The sequence below is a fragment of the Crinia signifera genome, chromosome 1 (genome assembly GCF_055691185.1).
Source record: "Crinia signifera chromosome 1, ASM5569118v1, whole genome shotgun sequence".
NCBI classification, from domain to species: Eukaryota; Metazoa; Chordata; class Amphibia; order Anura; family Myobatrachidae; genus Crinia; species Crinia signifera.
In genome coordinates, this window is record NC_139217.1 from 266,747,139 (window position 1) to 266,770,076 (window position 22,938).

The 22,938-nt window shown below is 44.8% G+C and overlaps 1 protein-coding gene across 1 annotated transcript; it reads right to left on the reverse strand.

The window, feature by feature from the left end:
* Positions 1-1,759: 1,759 nt before the first annotated feature.
* Positions 1,760-4,616, reverse strand: LOC146074694 (thimet oligopeptidase-like). The gene is made up of 3 exons (XM_083183100.1): positions 4,451-4,616; positions 2,774-2,910; positions 1,760-2,258 (listed from the first exon to the last, which is right to left on the reverse strand). Exons 1-3 carry the CDS (start codon positions 4,599-4,601, stop codon positions 2,100-2,102), a joined length of 447 nt encoding a protein of 148 aa, XP_083039226.1. The 5' UTR covers positions 4,602-4,616; the 3' UTR covers positions 1,760-2,099.
* Positions 4,617-22,938: the final 18,322 nt, after the last annotated feature.

Genomic DNA, 22,938 nt, shown 5'->3' on the forward strand with positions numbered 1-22,938 from the left:
ATTCCATTCTCCTGCTATACTTATGTATTAAACCTTGGAGAGAGAGCCAGAGTGGAGAGAGATAAAAGTACCAAGCAATCCGCTACTGTTATTTATAAAGCACAGCCTGTGAGATCGCAGTTACAGTTGGTGTCTCTCCATTTGATATCTTTCATAGGCTTAATACATCTCCCCTCAAGTTGTGTAAAAAGATCTTTTAAACACTGAAAAGCAAATAATGGGTGTTCTCCGATTTACAGAAGAGAATCATTTACTGACCGGTGTTCCTGTGCTTGTCGATTGAGTAACTTAGGCTGATCCATATTGGAATAGTCTACGCTGATAGAATAGTCTACGCTGATAGAATAGTCTATGCTGATAGAATAGTCTACGCTGACAAAATAATGCTTGCAGTTCCTCTGGAGTCTGCACGCTAAATGCTGGATTGTGCTATTTTTTTTAGTTCTGTTTGGTGTGTTGCCTAGCAACCATTCAAAAAGGTCTGACATCACAGTGAGATCATAATAGTATGGCCAGCTGCTCAGGTGAACAAATTACCCCCTTTATAGCTACTTATTGCCACACATAGTATTTCCCATTATTATTATTTTGGAGGGACATGGCCAAACATCCCAGATTTTGCCATGCCCATGTAAATACTAGGGCCCCACAGCTATCTTAATGGCCCTGGGTGACATTAATAACCATGATCTTAGATAGAACGTTTTCACCATGACGTCTCGAAAAATAAAATATGAAGTACTGTTAGTAGGGTTACCACCTCATCCCATTAATTCCGGACACATATTAATTACACAGGTTCTGTGGCTGGCTGACTTCAAGACACCATTTCACCTGGTTTTAAACTGCCACAGAACCTGTGTAATTAATATGTGTCCGGAATTAAAGGAATGATGTGGTAACCCTGTTAGTGATTTCCTTGGTACTTAACATTAGCCATATGCACTTTCATTTGGAGGGTACAGGTTTGATCCAACATTACTCTCTTAAACCCGCTGACTTCAACTACCCGTATATCTTTGGAGGGTACTGTATGTGATTTCTAGGTCAACATTCGCAATGTCAACATGTTGCTTGTCAATATTATAAACATGTTAACCTTATGTGGGTGTACATATTGAACATAGGAGTGTTAACTTTGTGTTGAGAATAGGGTAGAATAGCAGTGTTGACATGCATTGCGTCAACATATCAATATCCCGTATGTTGACAATGTATACCACAATGCTCTGGAACACTGGTGCACCCAGATAACATACAAGAACATATAAACACAGATCTGGCCCTGGTCACAATCAAACCCATAAAGCCAGGACTGGGAAGCTGCGGTGCTAACCACTGTGCCAAGAGAGATCCAGATTTGCTACTTAGCTATTGAGCAAAAACGCCTGGCAATATAATTGCAAAAATATAAATCTGCACCTAATGTCTCTGCATAACAGAAACACATTAAATGAACGTGTAGGTCATATATTCGATATCTATCTAGCTAAAAGGCTAACCACTCATCACCGCCATGAGGCGTAGTACTACCAGTGACCACAAGAGGCCACTCAACATAACAAAATGACTCCTTTGTGTGCTAAAAGATGTCATAACAGAAAGCGAAAGCAATTTTTGCAGGAACGGTGATCCATTCAAAGGGAGATGTGAAGACAGAGACTGGAGGTAAAAGCAGATAGGGAATGGGGGTGGAGTTTGAGAGCTCAAAGTGACAGATTGCAGAAGCATTAATACAAAATACAAAAGAAAAATTAGGTAGTATATTGGTCTTGGATATTTTATTTATTTAGGAAGAGATCTTGATTATTACATTCTCTCAGTTATGAGAAATTAAAATGGTCTGTGTAGTTTCAGACAACCCCAGTGATAACTGTGAGCATTACATGAAGGGTTTCCAAATATCTACATATTTTTTAATAGTGTTCATATGACTTATACAAATTATCAAAATTCTTTTATTTTGAACCTTAAAATACTGATGACAGAATAATTAATTTACAGCAACTTTGAGGTTTTGTTGTGTATGAAACCGGTTACAAATGACAGTTCATGTGCCCAAGGCATTCGGTCTGGTGGATAGCCAATACTCTGGTTTATTAACAGGCTGAAGGCACAGAGCAGGTCAGGTTGGTGAGTCCTTTGCTCTGAAGGAATGCTTCCTGTTTTGGGTCACGACCCAGGAAGTTACGCAGCATATCACTGGCGTCCAAAGATCCTCCAGGTTTCAGGATACAATTTCTGTAATCTAAGCCCACCTGAAGGGAAATGAGAAAAATAAATAAAATAAAATATGTATACTGCCCTAAGCAAGTAAGGTCACAAACCATGCTGCCTATCATTAATCACTTAAAATATTGCTACTGCCTGAGGCTGTTGTTTCCAAACTGTGCCGTGGCACCCTAGGGTGCCTCAGGCCCTTGCAGGGGAGCCTCGGGTTGGTGGTCCAGGATCATTGCAAATTATTTACAATCATTGAGATTGGCAGCTGCCAGCAATGGTTTTGCCTATCATATACTGAAACAGAAGTGAGTCCTGCCCCAAACCACCCAAGGATGACCTATAAACACAATTTAAAATGAATATTTTTTTTTACATTTCTCAGTAAGAATTTTTATCCTAGGGTGACCGTGAAAATAATTCTGATACTCTAAGGTGCAGTGATTCAAAAAAGGTTTAGGAACCACTGATCTGCAGTATAATTATATTGGGTTTCAATTGTACTGGTAAATATAATAAATCAACTTTACTGGATTGAGACTACTATTCTTACCTTTTGGTTCATGACCCCTTCCTGTTTGAAGCGGGTGTAAAACATGTCCATAGAATAAACCTCACTCCACAAATACCCATAATACTGGGCATCATATCCGCCAGCAAGATGTCCAAAAGTCGCAGGCATATTTGTTCCTGGAACAACAGAATGGTAGTTGGCAAGACAGGTAGAAATGACGATATCACATACATTTTGCCACACAGATTGTACCATGAGACAGATGTATTAAGCTTGATGAAGAGATAAGGTGGAGATAAAGTGAAAGGAGATAATGCACCAGCCAATCAGCTATGTTTGTACAATGACTGTTGGGGGTTGATTGGCTGGTGCGTGATCTCCTTCCACTTTATCTCTGCTTTATCAGGCTAAATACATCTGCCTCCATGTATGATATGGGTATAACCAAGTGCTGGCATATTTCTTTCCTGTTTCATGAGATATATATAATCTTATACTTGCACAAATCCAAGTGAGTAAGTTGGTTCCGTGGGTACAAATGACATGGGCCTCTTAAGGGGTGACTCTCCCACTGCCACAGCTATGTGCCCAGTGCACGTTTAACGGCGCACCATTGATATGTACAAAATGAGGGGAGCATAGCCACACAACACACTTAGTGGTAGCACCATCCCAACAACTGAATTCTAAAGTCTTATTGCCTCAACATATATGCATTACTCTGCATCTGTAATTATATTAATACTGGTTTAAAGGCAGACCTATCACATCAGTGACTACTCTAAAAGGTGCCCAATACACTGATCCGATTTGGGCCAATTTCACCCGATCCCAATAGATCAGGCCAAGAAATCGTCCCAAATCAAATGTGTTTGACCGGATACACGGTCCTGTGTGCATCGGGTTGGACCCTACAGATTGAATCAGCTGCAGGTTAATCTGTCGTATCGGACCCATCAGCGGCACATTGCGGGTGCTTATTAGCACCCGCGATTTGTTGGTCTGATCCGTAGGTGCGTGCCAGCGGTGAAGCAATGCTGGCACACACTTATGTGCAGGGGCGGGCAGCGGTAGGGTCTGGGTTGCACTGGCGTGCAGCGTCGCTGCAGTGCACAGTGTCCGGGAAGCGCTGAGCGGATCTGCAGTAGCGGTTGATTGGCTCAGAGTGCTCTCTCTCTCAACCTATCAGAGTCGAGGTTGCTGCAGGTCAGCTCCGCGCTTCCCGGACACTGCAAACTGCCCGCTCCACCGCTGCATGCCGGTCACCCACACCCCCCCAGGCGATCAGCGCAGACCCGCACCTCCGCTACACCACAGGGTTTGTTTGTTTATTTGAACTCTTCTGCCCCCACAGCTCCCCAAGAGTTTAACATTGGATAAATCACATGCGATTTATCCCATGTAAAAAAATGGCACATCAAGTGCCAAATAGTTAGGTAGCTCTCCTGGGGAACTGCTGGGGGAGCTGAAGGGAAATTGGTCCGACTTGTCCTCAGGTCAAGTTGGACTAGTGTATGTGGGCCTTTAGAGCGTAGATACGGATAATAAATATCAGTTTTTCGAAATACAGACATCAGTCAGGCTGCCTATACTATTATGATACATGAGACTGTCTTATTCTAAGTAGAAAAAGAGATGGTTTAATCATATCCAGTAAAGAGATGATGGTTAGTGGTTAGATGGGGCTGTTGCCTTAGAGCGGTTTTATCCTCTCACCGGGTGTTGCAGGGACTCCAAGAATGTCTCCGCACAATTTTTTGTATTCATCTACAGGGTCTAAATCTTTCTGTGTGTGTATGACTTGGTCGATTTTGGCCAGAACTATCTGCCGAAGATTCAAAAGACCTGCAAAACAAAACATCAACATAACATCAACATAACATATATTATCAGTATAAGTGATTACATTTCCATCAATAAACAAAAAATATATGAAAAAAAAACTCTACCCAATACTATATTATCAAAGCGGACCATAAAGTTCTTAATATTGGCAGCAGATTACTAAAGCTTATATAACGAGGACTGTAGTGGTGCTGCCCATAGCAGATTCTAGAATGCAACTAATCTGATAAGTTGTTCTGGACCACACCAACATTTTGGTGTTTATTATGGCAACTTTATTCTTCACTTACAAAGGAATTCTCTTGCAACTTCACAGAATTAAGGGGCTGATTCAGTATCACTCGTAGCAAACAGAATTCGGCCCCAGTCCCGATGTTGGGTTTGTGCATGCAAATTTCTGTGCATGTGCAAACCCAGGCACGGAACGGCTTCGGCAAGTTACGCACTAGCCGGGCCATTCGTTGCGAGGAGGGAGGGATGGGCGCGGAAACGGGGCTAGAGCAGGGGGACTCCCAGAATTTTAGAAGAATTCCCCTAGGAACGCAGGTGGGTCAATGCCTGCTGGGGGCAGGCGGCTGACGTCTCACATGACCTCAGCAGTTGTAACTGACTTAGTCCCCTAGCACGTTACCAAGGGGATCTGGTGGCAGAGGGGAACGGGGCGGTTGGATGAGTGGAGTTAAGGCGCTTAGCAAGCGGGACTGAATTATGCCCTAAGTGTAGATTCCTAACCTACCTGCAAAGGAGGAAATGTCTGTTGCATGTACAGTATAATAAGAGCAACACAAGCAACATCATAAAAAACAGGTACACATATAAATTGTCCTCAGTATGAAATGACGGGCTAACAAAATAGAATCAATTTTAAAGCAGAACAATTTCCTGTCTGAAATGTCCAACTTTTGTATTGAAGCAGCTTTAGGGGTGAATTGAATTACATGCAGCAATGTACAAAGCTGGGAAAAGGGTGGTAGTCTCAGGCTTTTATATCCAAGACTATTCAATTCCAGCTTTTCTTTGTGCAGTAGAATACCCGCTAACACACATTTACCTACAGATCTGAAAGGAGATCCCAGAACGAAGGGAGGACTACTTCACTGTACTTGAGCTCAGGGAATTTGTTTGGGTCCGAATTAGTCTCCCATCTCCGATGTTCATGTAAAAACCCTGGGAGTGACTTCGGTGAGTTTCACACTGGGAAGGGAAATGCCTAGCCCTCCCTGGGCGTTCTCCTACGAACACACCTACTCGTGGTGGGCGGTTGACGGCACATGACATTAGCGCCCGCCCCAAGATCAGGGGATAACAGCCAGAATAAAAAAGTCCGCATGTGTAACACTGTACACAAGTTGGCACTAATGAGTCTGTTTCGACAAAAACTAGGGAGGCCTACGCACTTGAATATTATGGGCGAGCAGCGGCTCATTAACAAAGAAAAGTACAGCATGGTGTAAAGAGCACACAAACTGGAAAGTGGGACACTGCTGGCTAATGCTATGAGTATAGCATTGAGGTGGTGGCATTATGCTGTGGGGCTCTATCAGCTGGTGTGGTACAGATCCTCTAGTTCTAATGCATGGTCACATTAGCAATGATAATTATAGATAGGTTCTCAATAACACTATTCTCTCCACATTGTGGCAGTTCTACTGAAACGATGAATGTTTTTTTACCAGAAAGACAATGTCATGCTGCTAAGGTGACACTGCATTGTTATATAGAAAATACGGTACTTGTGTATTATCACAGCGCCCGATTTTACTACGAAGACAAACATAGTAAAATCGCATGCCATTATGGTATGGCATGCGAGGCAATTTTAAACAGTTATAATGGCATTTAATGTATTATACCATTAAATGACATATAGGGGGAAATTTGTAAAAAAATAGGTGTATTTGTATCCAGAAATACACTTATTTTTGACATTTACTATCCCGAAAATACGGCAATTCATATTCGTATTGATAGCACATCAATACGACTATGAATTGCCGTATTTTCGGGATAGTAAATGTCAAAAATAAGTGTATTTCTGGATACAAATACACCTATTTTTTTTACAAATTCCTTTAGTAAATTTCCCCATAATGTTATTTATTCACACCCCCCCCCCCGTATACAATAATGACATGCAATGCGATTTTTTATCGCACCCCATGCCATACAATAATGGCATGCGATGCGATTTTTTATCGCACCCTATTTTTATAATGGATTCACTGACACAGAGCAGTGAATACATTATATAGGAAAATCGCATCGCATGCCATACAATAATGGCATGCGATGCGATTTCACTACCGTGAATAGCCCACTACGCAAATGCCGTAGTGGGCGCCGTGATAATACACAAGTACTGAAAATCCAATAATGCGGATAGACTGGGTCTTCAAGCTATGGCCCTCCAGATGTTGTGAAACTACATGTTCCAACATGCATTGCCACATTTTTTCCTATAAGAGCATGCTAAAACTGTCAGGGCATGCTGGGACATGTAGTTCTACAACATCTGGAGGGCCACAGGTTGAAGACCTGTTGTCTAGATCTTAACCCCACTGAGAACCTTTTTAAAGAACTGGAGTGACAGGTGCGTTCTAGGCCGGCTTGCCCTTCTTCCATGTCAAAGGTGGTCACTGTACTTAGGGCAGAAACCATACCACCTCCTGATGTCCAGGACCTTGTGGACAGTTTGCCTACAAGGGTCATCATCTTCTGAGGAAACCGTCAGAACTAACAGACAGAGAAACGTGTCAAGACTCTATTTTTACCATTCTGACTCCCACTATCCATTTACTGCCCAGTTTCCAACCAGCCTGACTGAATTACTCCACCGCTCATCTGATCTATCCAAAGCGTCATACTAAAGATAAAGAGGTGCTCCTTCCATCGCAGATACCTGGGCGTCATTACCATCTTGCTCCTGTGTCAGCTCCCAGCGCCGCCTCTCTCCATCTCGGGGCTATGCTGGTAGTGAGCAGACCGGACATTACCATTAGTAGAAATGACACTAGAGAAGCCTTCAGAAATGTAGGAGATGAGCCAGGCAGAGGCAGAACTCTGGGAGGCAATGGAGTCATCTACCGCCGGGCTCCTGCTCCCAAGGGGGCACCTCTCCCCCACTGTGAGTTTGAATCAGTTAATTGAAAGCCGTTGATATCGCTTCTGTGGCTGACTCCCCCTCCTAGCAGGACCATAGATGTCACACTTTATTCTAAACCATATCCATAACATACATACATGCATACATATATTTATCTCGCCTGGGACGAACTTACGCCACTGGAGCCAGGTAGGACCAGTACGGCAAAGCTCAATGCAGCAAAGGTTGTTTAGGAAAAGGAGAAGGTCATCAGTTTTGAAAGTATCATAGTGGTAAAGGAGGAGTAGAGAGAGAGCTGTAATATTTTGATTGAGCTCTGAACAGAAAACAAGTCACTTTAGCAGGGAAGGATTACAACAACAAGAGATCTGTATGAGGAGGGAATCTTCTGTGCTAGGATATGGCATTAAATGTGGCACTTAAGGTCCACTGGGGAAAGCAGTAATATTGACCCTTGTTTAGAGGTGTGGCCAACTGAAACAGAGGTTTAGCTAACCATTAGAGAGAGCATGGGCTGGGCCCCTCATTAAATAAATTCTGCTAGTGCATACATATTAACCCTTCATACCTCCTCCTTTGACTGTGCCGGCAGCGGGACCCCTCGCACGCCTGGGGGCCTGGCCTAGCAATACAGGGTTGTGGCCTATTTCTGTGAGGCCACACCCCCCTTCTCTGAGCTGCTAGCTATGTCCCCAGCCCCACAGGCTGCAGAATATTCGGTACTTGTTTCCGAGCACGGCGCCCGTCGTAGGTCATCGCATACCTTAACTTAAGGTACGCGATGGACCCGATTTTCTGTCTATTTTGATCCTTTATTGCCGGCAATGAGAAAATCTCGTTGATCGCGTACATCGCATGCCATTATAATGGCATGCGATGCGACCGACGCGATCAACGTGATTTTACATAGGGTACAATTTTAAATGGCCCAATGGACCCGATTTTTTATTGTATACCCACCCTTATGGGTAATTTATATGTGAAATGCCCCCCCATTGTTAACGCCACCCCACTATTGACGGCAACTCGAAGTGTGGCGAGTGCAGCGAGCCCGCAAGGGGCGGCGGTACACGTCCTACGACCTTTTCATCGCGTCCTACGACCTTTTCATACCCCCACTATCCACATTGACACGTAATACCTGTGAAGTAATGCGCGGCCCCTCGCGGGGCTCGCTGCGCTCGCCATGCTTCGGGCTCGGTGGCTCGCTGCGCTCGCCACACTTTATAAAGTCAACTCCACGCCAACGTGGATGGTGGGGGTATAAAAGGTCGGAGGACGCGTACCGCCGCCCCTCACGAGCTCGCTGCGCTCGCCATGCTTCGGGTTGGCATCAATAGTGGGGTGGCGTTAACAATGGGGGGGCATTTGACTCATGCGGGGGGGGGGGTATGCAATGAAAATAACGGGTCTAGAGTGTATTTTACATTGGTCCCAATGTAAAATTGGGTCTCAGGGACCATTTTACATTGATTCCAATGTAAAAATCGCGTCCATCGCATGCGATTTGGTTGCATGCGTAGCGATCGACGCGATTTTCAGGGTCCCGATTCCTGCAATTAAAATCGCTGGCGCTGTGCTAGGAAACAAGTACGGAATATTCTGCTATTCTGCAGCCTGTGGGGCTGGGGGGCTACTGACAGGGGGTAACAGGAGGGACTCCTAATTGCCCCCGCCCCCCATGCCGCGGGACATTGTCGGCCACGGGAGGGATGCGGGAAAGTCACAAAACAATGGGACATTACTGCAAATAGCGGAACAGTATGACCATTTGCAGTCCAACATTTTTTTTTTTTGCTATTCAAACAGTCTGGGTTAAATGTTTAAATTAATTGTAATTTTTTATTTCTTTTTTTATTCACAAATGGTTTACGTTGAATGTTGAACGATGTTAATGTTCTTATTTTAAAGTTGCTCACCATTGTATCTGCTACTAGTGCTAGGGCTCTTGAGCCTGACTAGACGTTAGACCTGAAAAGGTTAATAATGGCAATGTAGAAAATTGTAGGAAATTCACCATAGCCTGGTGCAGTATAAAGTAACATATGTATTATGTATAATTCAAGTGTACAGTCTGCAGCATGATCTCTAGCAGATGAGGTGGGCCCCCCAGGCAGTTGGACCCAACAGGAGTTTCACCTGTGGGCCATTCCAACCCTGCTAGAAGGAGAGCTGTGTGAGGAGGGAATCTTCTGTGCTAGGAGGAGAGCTTTGTGAGCAGGGAACCTTCTGTGCTAGGAGGAGAGCTGTGTGAGTAGGGAATCTTCTGTGCTAGGACTTGGAGGAGAGCTGTATAAGCAGGGACTCTTCTGTGCTAGGAGAGCTGTGTAAGCAGCGAATCTTCTGTGCTAGGAGAGCTGTGTAAGCAGCGAATCTTCTGTGATAGGAGAGCTGTGTAAGCAGAGAATCTTCTGTGCTAGGGGGAGAGCTGTGTGAAGGGTAATTTTTTGTACTAAGGGGAGATTTGTGTTAGAGGCATATTATGCAATTGACGGAGATTTGTGCTAGGAGAATCTTTGTGTGAGGATGAAGATCCGTGTGAGGGGAACAGCTGAGTATTTGTTTTTCCATATCATTATAATTACCCCTCCTGTGACAGCCAGTGCTGCAGACAGAAATCTGAGGTAAAATGGTGCAGAGGCCATTTTCCCAGTGATTAAAGCATGCGCAGTAGAGTCGTCCCTGGGAACAAGGCACGGATACCATGATGCCAGAGATTGCACAAGCTCAGTAGACTCTAAAACACAGCCAGTGTCTACAGTGCTGTTAGAGTAGGGGGCCTTCATGGACACTCTATATGGACCCTCTCTTGAACCACCCCTGATGTGAGGTCTTAATCTAGCACTGACTTTAGTGATTTCTGAGGGTTGAAAATATAGTGAATGGCGATTCAGGTGATTGTTAACAAAATCTGGTCATGTACTTTTGAAGTAGAATGTTTCTAGTGAATTGACTGACTGCATTCGCCATAATCCCTTACATTTAGCTGTATATGCTAAATTCCAGAGTAGCTTAGTTTAATATACTGTAGAGGCTGCTGTTTGACAGCACAATCTCATGCATGCATAAGGTGGCCATACATCTACAGATCAATTGTCAGATTGGGCTAGTGGAACAAAAACCTGGTAATATCTGAATGATAGTTTTTCGCAGTTTTCCAGCAATTCAAAGCAAACGGTCAACTGTCATTTGCTCTCATCCATTAGCAGGATTTTGTTCCAATCAGCCCAATCTGACAATCAATCTGTAGATGTATGGCCACCTTTAGACTGTGAAATGTTACTGCATGCACTGACCACAACTGAGGTGCCCAATTCCAGTATTCAGCATTTACAGTTTATTATGTCATTGTAGGTAATTTTTTCATTGCCAAGAACATGGTTGTAAAAATTGGGGACCTGGGACTTCCGCTTCCGGCCCCGATGTGAGCGGTCGCAGCTGGTGGGACCTCCGCTGAATCCCCAGCGCTTACCGCCTCCCCAGCTCCCCTAAAGTCATCGGAGGTGTCGGGATGAAGCCCAGACAGTAAGCCTATGCCCCGCTGTGCCCGGAACTGAAAGCGCGCTGATCGGCGCCCCCGCGACCAAGCCACACGGAGACGCGAGGAAGAGAGGCCTGCGCGTCACTACAAGCCGCGACAGACTGAAGGTGCGCGGTATCGACGCTGGATGGAGGACGGAGCGGCGCTGGCACGGAGCGCTCGCCGGAGCCCCCAGTCACCCCAGTCCCAGCCGACAGTGATCCCGGTGAGTTATTCTTACCGCGCCACACACCGCCGGCTGCTGCCAAACAGCCTCAGACAGACGCGGCCGCCATTTTGGACACTTCCACACAGCGCTACCAGACCTGCCGCCCTCCCTGGCTCACCCCACAGATACCACCCCACGCTGGAGCCTTCTTGCTCCTGAAACCCATCATACCGCTTCGGGGCTTAGAGAGGGGAGAGGTACAAAAAGAAGGAGCGCAGACATCAGCCACAAGTAAAAACGGGGAAAGCGGGCAGCCTCTGACACTGCCTAAAAGCTGAAACATACCTAGCAGGCAGCCAGGACACAGCGGGGCACTTTACTTTACTTTACTTTACTTTACCTCATTTCACTTCACCTCACTTCACTTCAGCAAGCCAAATCTGCAAGCAGAATTACCTACCCCACTGCCCCCTAGATAACAGCCAACTCTGGGCACACTTACTTCTTGCTGATCCTACCACAGTGGATGGACAGGTTCCTATCCCCACAGATGCCGAGGGGATCACAGAAACACAAACAAGGGGAGCAGAGATCTAAATCTTCTACAAGATCACAGTCACAGTCCAGAATCAAAATGGCCACATCACATCCGAAACAGGACAACACAGTGTCTCAAGACCTGTTCTCCAAATCTCCTGAAACTCCTGAAGGACAGCCGGTTACATACGCTGATATAGTGAAGGCTATTCAGGAAACCATGGGACCTCTCATGGATGCACAAGCGGCCAAATTCAACACAGCAATACAAGATGTCACAGCACAACTGAAACAGGTGGCCACCAAACAACAGGTCACTGATAACAGAGTCGGAGAACTCTTTCACGATGTGGCCACACTCAAAACTTCTTCTTCCAGCCTTCAACAGACCTGCTATGATCTGCAAAACAAAATAGATGACTTGGAAAACAGATCCAGGAGGAACAACCTAAGGGTTGTGGGCCTGGATGAGGACGTCAGGGGCACCGATTTATACAAATTCCTCCAAATTTCTTTACCAGAAATGCTCCAGATTGCAGACCAATGCAAGGACATGGTGGTCGAGAGGGCGCATCGGTTAGGCCCGGCCCGCACCACCAAGGGGAACAGACCCAGAGTAGTGATATTCCGTTGCCTGAACTATCTGCATAAAGAAGCAATTTGGTCGGCATCCCGAAGACAACGAGATTTAACGTGGAATGATGCAAAGATATTCATCTTCCAAGACTATTCCGCGGAAGTGACAAGATCCAGGAAGGAGTTTGCCCCGATATGCACGAAGCTGTTTAATGCCAAAAAGAAGTTCGCCCTGCTCTACCCAGCTCGTTTGAGGCTCTTCGAAGGAGATAAGACTAGAGACTTCACAACAGCGGCTGATGCAGAGGGATACCTGGCCGACCAGGCCCGGACAGCGGACGCGGAGTCAGAGAGTCGGGACAGCTCCGACCATACAGACTGACATGCCTGGGGTATCGTATGTATATTATTAATGTGGGAATAAGGAAGATTATGGCCCTCGGGCCGACATTCATCCTACTATAGTGATTAACGCTCACACTATGCTCCTGGACTAACAGTGAACATAAATGCCAGAAGATAGATCTCTACAACTTAGGCGGGCGAGATAAACCACTAAGCATTAAAATTTAAAGTTCCCCATCTATATAAAACGTACCAAAAAAGGAGGGAGGGGGACACGGTACTAAGATGTGACCCGTAGCCCACACTATATGGGTATGGATAAGGAGATACAGGGACTGGGACTGAGACGTGTTACTCCGGGAGTTACTTAGGGGTGGTTCTGTTTAGTTATTTTACTTCAACTATTTTGCTATGTAGTGCCTGCAGCAGTAGACACTGCCGATTTATACAGTTCTAACATGTTTGTAAGGATTTGGGGATAAGGGAGTGGGGGGGGGGAGGGGGGGGAGTTAACTAGGGGAGTCCGCTAGATAGGAGAATGGTGTTTGAGGAAGTTCTGATAGAAGTAGTTTCGGTTCCTCCTTCCAAGCGTGTCATTGCACGGCGGGAGGAGGCATCGACTTATATGTTATGTTTATGTTCATTTGTATATGTTGTTTTTTCCCCCGTGTGTCTCTCTTTCCCTTTTGTGTCTATCCCCAGGTATGGGACCCCGTCTCAAAAATGTAGATACAACTTGAAATGATGAGGCTTAAGATAGGATCGTGGAATGTGGGCGGTTTTAACACTCCTGCTAAACGCAGAAAGACACTCACGTACCTAAATAAGATGTCTCTAGACGTAGCACTCCTTCAGGAGACCCACCTTATCCCTCGTGAAACCCTGAAGCTTAACATGCTGAAATGGTCAGTGGTGGCTTCGGCCTCCTTTAACTCTAAGTCGAGGGGGGTGGCGATTCTCATACGAAATACTATCGATTATAAGGTGACGTCAACTGAGGTAGATGAAAGGGGGAGGTATGTGATAGTAAATGTTCTGATATATGACATCCCATACACTATCTGCAACATCTACGCCCCTAATATAAACCCGAGCGAGTTCTATGCATCCCTGGTCGCCAAACTAGATTCAACACAGATCAATTCCCTGATTCTCGGAGGAGACTTCAATGTCGTAGCCTCCCACACATTAGATAGAAATACTGCTCTGCCTAAACGTAAGCGCCAACCTGACGGTACTATTGCCACCTTGTGTGACCGATATCAATTAGTGGACACCTGGAGAACGTGCCACCCAGTGGAGAGGGACTACACATGCCTCTCTGCTGCACATGGTACTCTTTCCAGGATCGATTATATTTTGATTCCCAGACACATGTTCCCTAAGGTGACAGAGGCAAAAATAGAAACGATTAGCCTCTCTGACCATGCTCTATGTTGGGTCCAACTGGCTGCCCAGGTCGACAAGGGCCCGATCCGCCAATGGCGCTTTCCGGCATACTTGGCAAACTCCATCCAATTCAGATCAATGCTGGAGGCGGCCTGGATGGACTTTAAACATACACATGTAGATCTAGAAACAACCAACCCATTGCTTTTCTGGCAATCCTCTAAAGCGGTATTGAGAGGTAATATTATGTCTTATTGTAGTAAAAGAGACAAAGACCTAAATAAAAATTACCTAGAGGCGCAAACCCACCTGACGGCCTCATATGTCACCTTTAAAAACGATCCCACGACAGCTAATAAAGCTAATTACCACAGGGACAAGACAAAATTTGATAACATTTTGACAGGAATGGAGAAGAAATTTAGTTTTCTTAAAAATAGTAAGTTCCACAGATTTGGTAATAAGACGGGAAAGCTACTAACCCACCTATTATCTGGAAGGCGCCCCCCCAATATTATAAGAACGGTCAGAGATCCCGGGGGAACACTGAGAAGGACTAATGCTGACATAGCAGAAGTGTTCCAACAATTCTACTCTACCCTTTATTCTTCCCCTGAGATAGATGACACTGCAAAGAAAAATTTCTGGGCCAACCTTAAGTTACCTAGCTTTACAGATGCCCAGAAGGAGTCCCTGACCTTGCCCATCACACCAGAGGAGATCCAGGCCACAATCAGGGGGCTAAAGAATGGGAAATCTCCAGGCCCAGACGGATATTCCAACGAATACTATAAGATTTTGGCACCTAAATTAGCTACCCCTTTGGCGGCCACATTCAACGCAATCATGTCTGGTGAGGCCCTCCCGAAACATTTCAATTCAGCAATTATCCGACTTATCCCCAAACCAGGAAGAGACCCAGAGGAACCTGGTTCTTACAGACCAATTTCTCTGTTAAATACGGATTATAAGCTTCTTACAAAAGTAATGTCGGATAGGCTTAAAACGACACTCCCACATCTAATACACCCAGACCAGTCAGGATTTGTGTGGGGACGCCAGTCTGTTGTAAACATACGCAAATTATTGGCAGTGATGGAGTGGCTTAGGACACACCCATCCGGGGATCAGAATGTAGTTCTATCCCTGGATGCGGAAAAAGCATTTGATTTGGTCACATGGGACCACGTACTGGAATCTCTGCATAGATTTGGTGCCCCCCCGCAGTTCACCGCCCTACTCCAAACCTTATACACAGAACCCGCCACCCAAATACTTAATAATGGGTATCTCTCCCAGCCTTTTCATATACAGAGAGGCACCCGACAGGGATGCCCGTTATCCCCGCTGCTATTTGCCCTGGCCCTAGAGCCTTTGGCGGTGGCATTAAGATCATCGGCTACATACAGAGGGATCAGGATCGGAGGTGAAGAGGTCAAATTGGCGCTCTTCGCCGACGACATGCTGATGTTCTTATCAAACCCTGAGGGGGCCATACCAGAAATCACGTCCATCATAGAGAAATTTGGATCTTTCTCGGGGTTCAAGGTCAATTATAATAAATCTGAATTAATGATACTCACAGGACCTAAAGTCCCTCCCACTTCAGGATCCCCTCTGGCTCAATTTGCAATGGCAGGGCACACTATGAAATATCTGGGCGTGCGTATTCCCCGCTCGGTATCAGAACTCTACTCAGTTAACTTCCGACCGGTGATAGCAGAGATTTCGGCACTCCTCCAAAGGTGGTCCTCCCTTCCCATCTCTACGATGGGCAGGGCAGCGGTCATCAAAAGTATAGCATTCCCAAAGTTATCTTACCTACTTCAAATGATCCCCCTATCCCTCACCAGACATGATTGCTCTATAGTTCAAAAGGTCTTCTCGAAATTTTTATGGGCAGATAAAAAGCCTAAAGTGGCATATGCTAAACTACAATTACCCAAATCCGAAGGAGGACTCAACCTTCCCGACCCCGCAATGTTTAGCAGAGCAGTATGTTTTAGATATATATCTGATTGGTTTTGGCAACACTCTATATTTACCAACCGAGCGATTGAGGAAGCCATGTTTGAGCCGTATTCACCAGCAGCATTGATTCATTCCCCCAAGAATATAATCAAAAAAGACATACTAGATAATATTTTATTCAGAGATACATATAGAGCTTGGTTACAGACAAATAAAGCATTGAGGAGATCCCCCCGGGTCTCACGGCATATAACCCTATGGGGCAATCCAGGGTTCACCCCAGGACTGGATAACCCCCAGTTTTTGATCTGGAGGAAAGCGGGTCTGGCGGCGATCAGGGATGTATATGATCCAGGAGGCCCACTCAGGTCCTTTGCGGATCTGAAAAATAAATTTGATTTGACACAAAATCACTTCTTTATGTTTTTACAAGTTAGGCATATGATCCAATCCCTTCCCCCGGCTGGCCCGGAGGGAGGAGGAAAAGATCCAATACATAATATTATGGCGTTGGCCCAAACAGGGACATATAGGTTAAGATACTACTATGCGGAGGCAAGAGTTACGGAAGGGGAGAAAAAGTGGACGAGATCCATGGCAGCTTGGAAGCTAGACATACCTACACTCCCGGGCTTTGGGGAGGTCTTGAAGCACTGCCAACAGTCTATGACGTACCTTCACTCAGTGGCCCTCCAGGAAGTACACTGGAAGGTCCTAAACAGAGCATATGTGGCACCTGTACAAAGGGCCCACATGATTCCCGGGGAGGACGACTCCTGCATTAAATGCGGACAAAAAAGAGCCACCTTCTTCCATAACCTATGGCAGTGCGGCAAGATCGCCACGTATTGGAACAAACTATTTGCATTTATAAACGACACCTTCCACCTGACACTAACGAAAAACCCCACAGCCTGTTTACTATTAGAAATGGAGGGGTGGGACTGGAGGGGAAAAAAGAAAACATTACTACCAGTAGTGACAACAATACTAGGTATAGCCAAGAAGTTAGTGATGAAGCACTGGATAAAAAGAACATCCCCATCCATAGTAGAGACAAAAAATACTATACTAAATATTCTATATATGGAAAGACAAGCCACAATACCAGACATTGAATCGGGAGTGCTGAGGTTTTACAAAAAGTGGGGGCCATACATCGAAACCTTGCCTAGTGACTCACAATCACAGATACTACGCCTGTACGAAAACACCTCCTGGTTCCTGATCCGCCAACTGAGTTAATATTGCATGCTCCTTGGAAGAAGCTCTAGAGTAACATAATTTTGATCTTATTAGACCGCAAGTTACAACCAACACCATGCCTCTCAAGAAGTTCGGATATAGTGGCCCCACTACCCTCCCTTCCTTATGTTTTTTCCCTTGTCTCGTATAATATTTTATGTTTAAGTATGTATCTAAGTATTGTTTGCCCGTGATATTGAAATCATTGAAAATACTGGTCACCCTGCGTGGTGAATTGTTGTCAAACAAGGAAAATGTTATTGCCTTGACACTAATATATACAATTGTGACCTTTACAATAAAACGTGTTTGAAAAAAAAAAAAATTGGGGACCTGGGATTGGCAACAACTGTGGAGCAGTGTGAAAAAATCCCAGGGTAAGCACACCATTCATGTTATTTACCTGCTGAAGCATGCTTGTGAATTTCAGCATCCTCTGACAGATGTGTAGGAGCCGGACTGGAGGCAAAGCCTGGGGGTAGGCTCCCCTGACAGGGTTTGTAGGGAGCTGACTAGCAGGTTAGTCATAGGAGGGGTGTCTAAGGAGAGGGTCATAAGGGGAGGGGCTTAACGGGGTGTTGGAGGGGTTTATAAGCAGGGTTCAGGCGGGAAATAGGGGTCACTGGGAGATTTTCTCAACAGCTCCCACCCACCCTTCCCTATTTTTTATAGTTTAGGTAGAATATTTGATAGGATGTCTTTTTGTCACAGTGGCCTGTGCGGAGGGGGGTCCTCGAGGTTGGTGGCATTGAGGCTTAATTATGTGGCGGGGAGGGCCCCATGAGGGGGCTGGACTCCCCTGGGTGAGGTTAATTAATGAGCACTGGGTGTGTACAATTGGTGCCCTCGAGCCAATCGCTATCGGCTGGGGGTAAGAGCTCCTGGAAGTGCTTAGAGGTGTGGATATATATTTATTGAGGGCCTCGGGGACCACCTTCCGTGGGAATGTTTTTGGATTATTGTTTAAAAATTGTATTGTTTCAATAAAGATGGCTGCTGTGGCCAATTTTATCCAACAAGAGAGATATGTCATTTGTGGGGGGTAATTGGGCACAGCGATTAGACAATACCCTGTCATGTTTTTCACCCCAGAGTCATATGTGGCACTCCAAACTACCTATCTCCAGAAGTTCTGGCCAAGGATGGTCACTCTTTCAAATCAGACATCTGGGCTCTTGGATGCATAATGTAAGAGATGCATGATAAAGTACTGAGATTTCTATGTCCTTTCCCTTTGCTATAAATGTCAAGGAAGCAACATAGCATTAAACATGCGTGACATAGCCAGCATGATAATACCATTAGCATAGCAGGTTCTGCAAATGCCAGGGGAATAATCCAAGTATTTCGATTATTCTGTTATTCTCTGGCAGCTCTTCAGGCTGTTTAGAGAGCCTACTATTTATGTATACAGATTTGAAAACGGCAGCCTGTCATTTATCATGTGCCACCATAAGCCAGCCAAAGGCGAGCAATTGTTTATTAAGGTACAGATCTATCAAAGTAATCGTGTAGAGCGATAAAATACCAACCAATCAGCTGCTGCCATTTTTTTCAAACAAACACATCCTGTATCTAGAAGTTCTTGATCTACTTTTTTCTCTCCAGGCTTTGATAAATCTCCCCCTAAGTCATATGCAGGTTCAGAGGCTTCTGGTCTTTCGTTGCTTATACATCAAAAACACATAAGATGAGTTAAGGAAGGAAGAAGAGTTTAGGACGGATACAGGGAATCTTTTTAGATGTCTGTGCAGATTTTGATATGTCCTATTTAGTAGAAGTATGTAGGAGGATACACACTGCGCTGTCAATCAGAACCGTGATTGAGAAGTTATTTTTAATAATATGGTATGATATAATGAAAATATAAGGCACACCAAGCACAATGAGTAGAGGACACGCTGTGAATGAATATAAAAACTTTTTTTATATATACACAAAAAATAAATATAAGAATGAAGGTGGGTAATAAACTAAAATTGGAGTATAATTAGCATTTATACACATACATATGGAAACACAAATAATATGCTAAGATTTAAGGTGGGTAATCAACTAAAATTGGAGTATAATGAGCACAATTACATATATTAATACACAATAAAATGCTTATATCTGGACCAGTAAATTGAGAATAAAAATAGCAGACTTAGTGAATTTCATATACCACAGTAAGCTGGCATCCCAGCGGGAATGGTGTAGTGGTGTTGAATAATAAAATTGGAAATGTCCCCTCAGAGGATTGCCGTTATTGGAGTATACACAATTTTAAAGCCTTTAGCAACAAAAGGGTTAGAAAGCCAAGTTGACCTGAATTAGCGTGTAAGCTGACACGCACAAGAGTTCATGCAGGTGCTGGCAAGCAGGACAAAAAGCAGGCATCTGTGTGTTAGTATAGCATAGCAGGCACAGTCAGTGGTAAGCCCAAACAGCAGGAGTCGCAAGTAGCGCTTGAGATTGCGGGTATAGAAACACTCACTGCGTCTTGAGGATAGAGGTAGTGCCTCAGCGGGCTGCTTGTGGATAGCGTGCCGGAGAGATGCACACTAGTAGCCGATTCTTGTATAGAATTGTGCGCCAGGCTGCGTGTTTGAAGATAACGGCAAAACGTCCAGCCGGGTGTAGTCACGGCAAGGAATCCTGACACTGAGGATGAGGGCGGAAGTCCGTCACAAGTCTGCTGTGTAAACTGGTGGAAGTGGGGCAACGCTTTTCGTCTCCCAAACAGCTGGAGACTTTTTCAGCTTGAAATTGTTTTAATATATGTAATTGTGCTCATTATACTCCAATTTTAGTTGATTACCCACCTTAAATCTTAGCATATTATTTGTGTTTCCATATGTATGTGTATAAATGCTAATTATACTCCAATTTTAGTTTATTACCCACCTTCATTCTTATATTTATTTTTTGTCTATATATAAAAAAAGTTTTTATATTCATTCACAGCGTGTCCTCTACTCATTGTGCTTGGTGTGCCTTATATTTTCATTATATCATACCATATTATTAAAAATTACTTCTCAATCACGGTTCTGATTGACAGCGCAGTGTGTATCCTCCTACATACAATTGTTGTGTGAAGAAAAACTAGTTTTTCTTCCATTCTTTGAAGTCTGGCAGACTTCTCACTTCTGCAGCAGCCAATCAGAACACTATTTTTATAAATTTACTTATAAAGAGTTTTTCATATTTATTATAAACTTTTTTATTAATTAGCGCCGGGGCTCTTGGAGATTGGGTTGTCCCCTTTCTCTTAGGAATACAAACTTCCAAAAAAAAATTATATTTAGTAGAAGTGCATAACTCTGTCTCATGCACTGATATGAATCCCTTGAAGTACTGTAGCTGTAATATTCCCTTCCATTCTTCCTTATTCATTGCCTAAGCACCCAAAGACAACAGTGAGGTCAGAGATAGGAGGAGATAGATCAAACCTTCTAAACAGGACAGGTGAGAAGTTACACATATCAGCCAACCAGATTTCATACAATGTAATAGATAAAATTTATCTAGAATCTGATTGGTTAAAAGGTATAATTTCTCCACGTATCTTCATTATCTTTTAGCAGATGTGCGGGATGCCAGCCTAACTAGGAAGGGGCACTCATGTAAATTTACTGTTAAGCTTGTTTTGTATATTGAGCTGTAAAAACAATGGTAAAGCACTTTGAGTCCGATTGGGAGAAAAGTGCTATATAAATATTATTATTATTATTATTATTAAATAGCAAAACCATGGGGCGTGGCCTGATCGGGACCCAGAGCAGTCGCACATCCACGGCGCTCTGGTGATCTACACCAAACATAGGGGAAAAAACGCACTTTTGGACCCCTCTGCCCACCCAAAAAGAACCCCTTACCGCAGCCAGACATCAGAGGTGCCCGTCGGAAGAAACGGCGGAGCCGGGAGACACAGCCCAGCGTCTCTACAAGTCGCGGCCTACAACGCCGGACCGCACGCAGAAGCCGGGAGCTCAATTTCTACTACCAGCCGGGAGGCGGACATCGCGGCGCCGATTGCGGGCGAAAAAACCCCGCAACAAGGTAAACAACCACCCGCCCTGCACCCTCCAAATACTCCCCTCCGCTGGAGACCCCCACCTTGGGGAATAATAAGACTCAAAAAAAAACGCAGCACTACCTGGGAAGCCGCGCTAGTTACACTCAGGCTCCAAGAGCTGGCAGCCATCTTAGCTCTTACTGCATTTCATACTACCAAGCCCCCGGCCACGCTGTATAAGGACATCAGCTTCTGTTAAGATCTCAGGTTATTGGAATACCTAACTGTCCCTGCGCTGCCAAGATATATTTGCCCTTTAAAATATTTGGGCTGACAGAGGGACTACCACTGCATTTCATGAGACTTTATCCTTCATTTCTCCCTGATCTGTAGCCACAGGTGGAATTCAGCACCCTCCACTATCCCCTCCTGATAAGCCCTTGAGACTTCATTGAACCATTTGCTTAATACTGGTGCAGAACTCTACCGCTGTAAAACTACAGGCCTGCTGGTCAGCCTGTGATACATACTACAGCCTTTCCTGCCCTGAAACATTTCTGTGCAAACACAGTCACAAGGGATCATATCCTTGTTAATTCTCGTACGACACTCTCTTATTATGTGCTAAAAAGCACCCGCACAAACCTCTCCTAGGTCACTGAACCAAACGCGCTCTGGTATTGATACCGGCCACCCTATACTCACCCAGTTAGATCCACAATCCTTCTGAATAACCTCAAAAATGGATAGACCTCCTCCCTCCCCTGCCGCTGCACAACCCCTGCAGCAACGCCAGGAAAAGAGACGAGCTGATCCAAATATGACTTCGGACCCAGAGCATATAGACTTAATCCCTGCCGCAAAAAAGTCAATAGCTGCACAAGACTCCTATGTCACCTATAATGATGTGGTTGAGGCAATTACAGCAACAATGGGCCCGCTGCTGTCCAAAGCAGTGGCGGACATTACTGCACAACTACAGCACCTTACCCACAGAGTCGAGGTGACAGAACATAGGGTTGGGGAAATGTTCCACGATGTATCCCGACTTAAACAGGAAGTACCACGATTGGACAAAAGTAACTACCAACTATGGAACAAGGTTGACGACCTCGAAAACTGGTCCCGGAGAAATAACATCCGCCTGGTGGGCCTACCCGAAACAGTTAAAGGACCAGCGCTGGCTCATTTCGTCCGAAACACCCTACCTGCCCTCTTGAACATTGAATCAGACTGCCGAGATATGATAATTGAAAGGGTACACAGAGTAGGTCAGACCACACCTTCTGCATCCAACCGCCCTCGCGTTGTGCTTTTCCGATGCCTCAATTATCTCCATAAACAAGCCATCTGGTCCGCCTCGCGGAACAAAAAAGAAATACTATGGGAATCTTCCAAACTATATTTGTTCCAGGACTTTTCAGCAGAACTGTCCCGTGCCCGAAAAGCCTTTTCTCCAATATGCTCCCGCTTAGTGACAGAACAAAAGAAATTTGCACTG